Genomic DNA, 8,167 nt, shown 5'->3' on the forward strand with positions numbered 1-8,167 from the left:
CATTTTTGCTTTCCGGGATAATGTTCTCGACTTCCACACATTTTTCAAGGCTCCCAAAATTTTCGCCCCCTCCCCCACCCTATGATCCACTTCCGCTTCCATGGTTCCATCCGCTGACAGATCCACTCCCAGATATCTAAAACACTTCACTTCCTCCAGTTTTTCTCCATTCAAACTCACCTCCCAATTGACTTGACCCCCAACCCTACTGTACCTAATAACCTTGCTCTTATTCACATTTACTCTTAACTTTCTTCTTCCACACACTTTACCAAACTCCGTCACCAGCTTCTGCAGTTTCTCACATGAATCCGCCACCAGCGCTGTATCATCAGCGAACAACAACTGACTCACTTCCCAAGCTCTCTCATCCCCAACAGACTTCATACTTGCCCCTCTTTCCAAAACTCTTGCATTTACCTCCCTAACAACCCCATCCATAAACAAATTAAACAACCATGGAGACATCACACACCCCTGCCGCAAACCTACATTCACTGAGAACTAATCACTTTCCTCTCTTCCTACACGTACACATGCCTTACATCCTCGATAAAAACTTTTCACTGCGTCTAACAACTTGCCTCCCACACCATATATTCTTAATACCTTCCACAGAGCATCTCTATCAACTCTATCATATGCCTTCTCCAGATCCATAAATGCTACATACAAATCCATTTGCTTTTCTAAGTATTTCTCACATACATTCTTCAAAGCAAACACCTGATCCACACATCCTCTACCACTTCTGAAACCACACTGCTCTTCCCCAATCTGATGCTCTGTACATGCCTTCACCCTCCCAATCAATACCCTCCCATATAATTTACCAGGAATACTCAACAAACTTATACCTCTGTAATTTGAGCACTCACTCTTATCCCCTTTGCCTTTGTACAATGGCACTATGCACGCATTCCGCCAATCCTCAGGCACCTCACCATGAGTCATACATACATTAAATAACCTTACCAACCAGTCAACAATACAGTCACCCCCTTTTTTAATAAATTCCACTGCAATACCATCCAAACCTGCTGCCTTGCCGGCTTTCATCTTCCGCAAAGCTTTTACTACCTCTTCTCTGTTTACCAAATCATTTTCCCTAACCCTCTCACTTTGCACACCACCTCGACCCAAACACCCTATATCTGCCACTCTGTCATCAGACACATTCAACAAACCTTCAAAATACTCATTCCATCTCCTTCTCACATCACCATTACTTGTTATCACCTCCCCATTTACGCCCTTCACTGAAGTTCCCATTTGCTCCCTTGTTATCACCTCCCCATTTACGCCCTTCACTGAAGTTCCCATTTGCTCCCTTGTCTTACGCACCCTATTTACCTCCTTCCAGAACATCTTTTTATTCTCCCTAAAATTTACTGATAGTCTCTCACCCCAACTCTCATTTGCCCTTTTTTTCACCTCTTGCACCTTTCTCTTGACCTCCTGTCTCTTTCTTTTATAAGTACTATTAGCAATTTCAATGGGAAATCCAGTGAACAAGCTGGATGGAAAAAAATACATTAAAGCAACACAGTTAATAAGTATCTAGACAAATACTCTGGGTTTCATATGATTTACATAGTCATCTTGCTATTCATAACCCAGCAGTAACCAGCATCAAATGTATTCAGAACAAACCCAGCAAGGAGTGCTCATCCTCTTTGAAGGCTCAGGCTGGAGCATATGAATGTGTGTGGATATAACCAAGATTCTTGAGAATAAGAAGAAATAAACAATATGTTTGGAGAAAAGAAACCAAATGTCCTGGTTCTGAGTAAAAATAAGCTCAAACAGAAAGGGAAAGAATGGCTTGTGAATGGCCAATGGGTAAAGTCCAGAGGTAGTGTGATAACAAAAGCAGAAGGGTACCTCTTCAGCTAAAATGTTGTGCCTGTGCAACAGAAAGTTTGGAAGTGACTAGACTAATATGGGTGAGAATGAAAGTGTATCACAGGAGGTAAGCCTAGTAGTGAGAGGAATGAGGGAGTTGTGAGTGTTTTGAGATGAGCAGACTGAATGCATCGGCAATGCTGATGGATCATGCATAGGTGGTTGGAGATATGAATGCATGAGTGGGCAATGAGGCTGTTTAAAGGAAAAGTGGCAAAAGGGGGAGGGTACATAGTGTAAATGAAAATGGTTAACAGCATCTTGAGTTGTGTGTATGTTGTAGAAGGCGACTAAAGGGGGCAGGAGTGGGGGAATGAAACCCCCTCGTTTTGTATTTCAATTTCTAAAAGAGGGAACAGACAAAGGAGCCATGCAGGGAGTCCACATCCCCATCAAAGGCTCAGGCTAGGGGTGTCTAAATGTGTGTGGATGTAACCAATAAGAGGTTAGGAGATAGGTGTCATGTCTGAGGAAAGAAACCTGAATGTTCAGGCTCAGAGTGAAACAAAGCTCAAGAATAGAGGGAAGAATCACTTAGAAACGTCTTTTGAGTAAGGATGGGTTGGTGAAAGTTTAAGAGCTAAAGAAGGAGTAGCACTACTCCTAAACCATGAGTGGTGGGAGTGCATGATAAAGCGTAAGGAAGAAATTTCTAAATTAATGTGGGAAAAACTGACAGTGGATGGCAAGAGATGGGTGATTATCAATGCTTATGCACCTGGCCATGAAAAAAAAAAGTAAATTCTAGACTATTGTGGGTAAAACTGAAAGTGGACGGCAAGAGATGGGTGATTAATAATGTTTATGCAGGTGGCCATGAAAAAATAGATCATGAGATGCAAGCGTTATGGGAGGAGTTAAGTGAGTGTGTCAGCAGTTTTGATGTAAGAGACCAGGTACTGGTGATGGGTGATTTAAATATAAAGTTAGGTAACGTGGCAGTTGATGGTATAATTGGGGTGCATGGAGTATTCAGTATTATGAACAGAAATGGTGAACAGCTTGTGGAATTGCATGCTGAAAAAGGACTGGTGACTGGGATACCTTGGTTTAGAAATACGGATATACACAAGTATACTTATGTGTATAGGAATAATGGTCAGCGAGCATTATTGGATTACATATCAATTGACAGGCTTGTAAAAGTGAGGAAAGATCGAGTATTTTGAGGGAGTGTTAAATACGTTTGAAGACAGAGTGGCAGATGTAGGTTGTTTTGGTTGGGGTGGTATGTGAAGTGAGAGTCATGGAGAGTGGTTTGGTGAAGAGAGAACAGGTGATGAGACTTGCATAAGATGAGATGCAGCAAGGCGGTTGGAGTGGATGGTACTGTTGTTAAATCAATTTATCAAGAAAAGGGGTGGGGTGACTGTGTTGTTGATTGCTTGGTAAGGATTTTCAATATATGTATGGATCATAGTGAGGGGCCTGAGGACAGACAAAAAGCATGTATAGCACCAATGCATCAAAGCAAGGGGGACAAAGGAGAGTGTTCAAACTAAAAAGTTATAAGTTTGTAGAGTACACCCAGTAAGATGCATGGGAAGGCATTGATTGATTGAATTGGTGGCTACTATGGCAAAAGAGGCAGAATTAGGAATGAACTAGATTTTCTTGTAACTAAGAATGATGTCAAAATAAAACTGAGATGATACTGGAAAGAGGTATCATTAAGTCAGTCAAGGTATACATTGATATTATGAGACAGAGGGAAGTGTAGGATATCATACACATGGAAATAGGTGTAAGGACATTATTGTGTTTAGATTATAAAGATACAAATATGGATGGGAATATGAAAGTTTAAAGGACATTGATAAAAGAGGTGATTTGCTGAAACAGGTACTTTTCTACATCATATTCAAGAATATAACATAATATCTTGAATCAGAATTAACAGATGTTCTTCAATCTGGAAACAATATTAACATAATTGTAAGGCCTATCTGTGTGAACATGGTTAAAACTGGTGATGCTGTAATGCAAACGCCTTAATGAAGTGTCAATGGCGTCCCTTTTCTTTTGAAAATTTGCTTATCATTTTACTTAAACAAATTAACGCTCTGCAACAATTTTTGCATTATGAAGTTATTAACACAAGCACAATACAACTAATTCCCTAATCATGCAAATTTAACAGTAATGCAAACCTAAACTCTTGCTAGAAAAATTACAATTACTATTATCAAAATCATATATATATATATATATATATATATATATATATATATATATATATATATATATATATATATATATATATGTGTGTGTGTGTGTGCGTGTACGTGTGTGAACAAGCCTTGTACTTACAAGTAATTTTACCCATCGTGAAGGTGATGATGATGATGCAACACACACAGACACTATGACATAAAATGGCCCAGAGTGAAGCCAGGAGGCAAAGTTGCCAGGTATTTAATTACGTGGTACAGATTTATCATAAAACTTTTGTAAGTTTTCATAGTAACTTATAAATAGAGAGAAAGGTTGAGAATTATCATATGTTATTTTTGTTACTAGACATAATTATCTATTGAGGAAGAAAATGAAAATAAACAATATTTCATTTACGCTATCTCGGATTGTTTACGTCATTTACTATACGAAACTTTAGTTATTCTTTGTTCCATAGTTGGCAGAAGTTGATTACTTACAACAACGTCAGGATTTTTCTATATAATGGTAAGCATGGTAGTTGAGGAGGACGCAGTGTACATAAGCCGTATAGATGCACTCATCCCTAAACCTAGAAAGTCATACATGCTGTAAGTCTTAAGCATTACCTTGAACACCCGGTTTTTTTTTACGACTGTTGGTTACAAAATGACGTTGACGACCTTGATATTATGGGCCTGGTGGTCAGTATGCCAGATCACGTACATATACCTTAACCTGCACGAGTTAGGATCAAAATTTTACTTTGGTTGTCGTTCATTCTGGTGATATATATTTACGCGAAGGTCAGAAAGATGTGGGAGACGTATTTTGAACATTCATGGGTAAGAGTTTGGAGATACTCATCATTACAAAAATTGTATGTAAGATAGAATATATTTAAGAAAAATTGGGGATTTTTAAGGTATTCGAATGTTAAATTCAACTATTAATTATATCCATATGATCGACGACCAGTTTTGCATGAAAATAAGATCTATGATATTTGATAATACATTTGATAGCAATCATAAAGCGTTTGATTTAATAAATTGCTTTAATTCGTCAAAACAAATTGATATGCTTTTACAAATAGAGGACACTTCGTTATCATAAACTTAAGTCATTGTTTTAGGATAGTGATGAAACTGACAAGGATGTTTCATTGTTCACCAGCGTACATCTTATCTTTGAAACAGATATATAAAAGTTTATTTAAGGATTATAATTGTTGAATAAGTCTAAGAACATATGGGTCATCTTTATCATTGAGTGTTATGGCTCCCTGTCGCCCCCTTGGTTACACCCCTGCACATACGCACATAAGGAAATTGTTCAGCAACCAGTTCGCATCCTACATTAACCCAAAAGTATAATACATTTCTCAGATTTTGTCAGCGCACTACACCGCACTTCAAGAAGCACAAAGATCTGGTAGACCACGTCCTGTTTTGATATGGTGTATTCTTTCAGAGTTCAAGTTGAAAAAGATGTGGAAGTCCCCTAATGGCACCATACGTAACATTCTTGGTGGTACTGTGTTTAGAGAAGCAATTATATGCCGGAATATTCCCCGTCTTGTTCAAGGATAGCAGAAACCTATAATAATTGGCCGCCATGCACATGCTGATCAGGTTAGTGAAAACAAAACATACATTATTCATGCAATAGAAATTTGGCATACTATGTCAAAAGGATAATTGTGTATTGATTTTTTCATGATGTACTGCATCATTGGGAGTATAACCTTGTCAAGAAACTTCTCACCCAAAGGAGTCTACATTTCCATACTACTTGAAGGAGTGAAGCTTTAGACTGCAGAGACCTTTAGAAATGTCCTTGTTAACACCAGAAGTCTTTCTTAATATTTGGTTCAGGAGTAGTTATAAAAAGAATTGAATGTGTTACTCTTTCTTTAATGACTGATAACATAAACAACCATAAAAATCATAATGAGAGAGCCACTTTGGAGGACTCTCAATATAGTGTGTTACGTATATCTACGTATATATGCTTGAGTATAGCACAGCATATTGAGTGTCCTTCAAAATGGCTCTGGTTCAGTCAACTGATAGCAGGTCGACCCCGGTATCCCACATCGTTCCAATGCACTCTATTCCTTGCACGCATCTCATCCTCCTGTATGTCCAGGCCCCGATCGCTCAAAAACTTTTTCACTCTCCTTCTATCTCCAGTTCGGTCCCCCACTTCTTGTTTCCTCCACCTTGAATACAATATCCTCTTTGTCAATATTTCCTGACTCATTTTCTCCATATGTTCAAACCATTGCAACACACCCTCTTCTGCTCTCTCAACCACACTCTTTTTATTTCCACACATCTTTACTTACTCGATCAAACCTCCTCACACCACATTTTGTCCTCAAACATTTCGTTTCCAACGCATCCACCCTCCTCCGCACAACCCTATCTATAACCCACGCCTCGCATCCATATAACATTGTTGGAACTATTATTCCTTCGAACATACACTTTTTTGCTCTCTCAGATAACGTTCTCTTTCCACACATTCTTCATTGCTCCCAGAATCTTCGCCCCCTCCCCCATCCTGTGTCTCACCTCTGCTTCCATGGTTCCATTAACTGCTAAGTCCACTCCCAGATATCTAAAACACTTCACTTCCTCCAATTTTCTCCATTCAAACTTACATCCCAGTTAACTTGTCCCTCAGCCCTACTGGACCCAATAACCTTGCTCTTATTCACATTTACTCTCTTCTTTCACACGCTTTTCAAAATTCAGTCACCAACTTTTGCAGTTTCTCACTCGAATCAGCCGCTAGAGTTGTATCAGCGGCGAACAACTACTGACTCTTTTCCCAGGCCCTCTCATTCTCAACAGACTCGCCATTCTCTTCAAAACTCTTGCATTCACCTCCCTAACAACCTCATCCATAAACAAATTAAACAGCCATGGGGACATCACACACCCCTGCCGCAAACCGACATTCACTGGGACAATCACTTTCATCTTACTCGTACACATGCCTTACATCCTCGATAAAAACTTTTCACTGCTTCTAGCAGCTTACCTCCCACACCATATACTCTTTAAGACCTTCCACAAATCATCTCTGTCAACCCTATCATATGCCTTCTCCAGATCCATAAATGCTACATGCAAATCCATGTCTTTTTCTAAGTTTCTCTTACACATTTTTCAAAGCAAATAGCTGATCCACACATCCTCTACTACTTCTGAAACCACACTGCTCTTCCCCAGTCTGATGCTCTGTACATGCCTTCACCCTCTCAATCAATACCCTCCCAAATAATTTCCCAGGAATACTCAAGAAACCCGTGCCTCTAGTCTGAACACTCACCTTTATCTCCTTTGCCTTTGTACGAATGGCTTTGCACAGTAGCACTACACATGCACTCCGCCAATCCTCAGGCACTTCACCATGGTCCATACATACATTAAATATCCTTACCAACCAGCCAACAACACCGTCACCCCCTTTTTAAATAAAAGTTCTCTGTAATACCATCCAAACCCGCCGCCTTGCCATATTTCATCTTCCGCAAAGCTTTTATTACCTCTTCTCTCTTAACCAAACCATTCTGCCTGACCCTCTCACTTCGCACACCATCCCGACCAAAACACCCTATATCTGCTACCCTATCATCAAGCGCATTCAACACACCTTCAAATTGCTCACTCCATCTCCTCTGTACATTACTTCCTGTTATTACTTCCCCACTTGCCTCTTCACTGATGTTCCCATTTGTTCTCTTGTCTTACGCACGTTATTTACCTCCTAAAACATCTTTTTATTCTCCCTAAAATTTAATGATACTCTCATCCCAACTCTCATTTGCTCTCTTTTTCAACCCTTGCACCTTTCTCTTGATCTCCTGCCGCTTTCTTTTGTGCATCTCCCAGTTATTTGCACTCCTTCCCTGCAAGTATCGTCCAAATGCCTCTTTTCTCTTTCACTAACAACTTTTTCATCCCACCACCCAATACCCTTTCTAATCTGCTCACCTCCCACCTCTGTCGTGCCACATGCATCTTTTGCACAAGCCATCACTGCTTCCCTAAATACATCCCATTTCTCACCCAACCCCCTCTCGTCATTTGCTCTC

At 39.7% G+C, this 8,167-nt stretch overlaps 1 protein-coding gene across 1 annotated transcript in view; it reads right to left on the minus strand.

Annotated features, from left to right (window-relative positions):
• Positions 1-4,313, minus strand: part of Idh (isocitrate dehydrogenase [NADP] cytoplasmic) — a 53,797-nt gene extending 49,484 nt beyond the window's left edge. The window contains exon 1 of the mRNA XM_071691509.1: positions 4,216-4,313. Coding sequence (XP_071547610.1) covers positions 4,216-4,231 — 16 coding nt within the window. The 5' untranslated portion in view covers positions 4,232-4,313. The remainder of the gene's footprint in view (positions 1-4,215) is intronic.
• Positions 4,314-8,167: the final 3,854 nt, after the last annotated feature.

The sequence above is a fragment of the Panulirus ornatus genome, chromosome 50, assembly GCF_036320965.1.
Source record: "Panulirus ornatus isolate Po-2019 chromosome 50, ASM3632096v1, whole genome shotgun sequence".
NCBI lineage: Eukaryota > Metazoa > Arthropoda > Malacostraca > Decapoda > Palinuridae > Panulirus > Panulirus ornatus.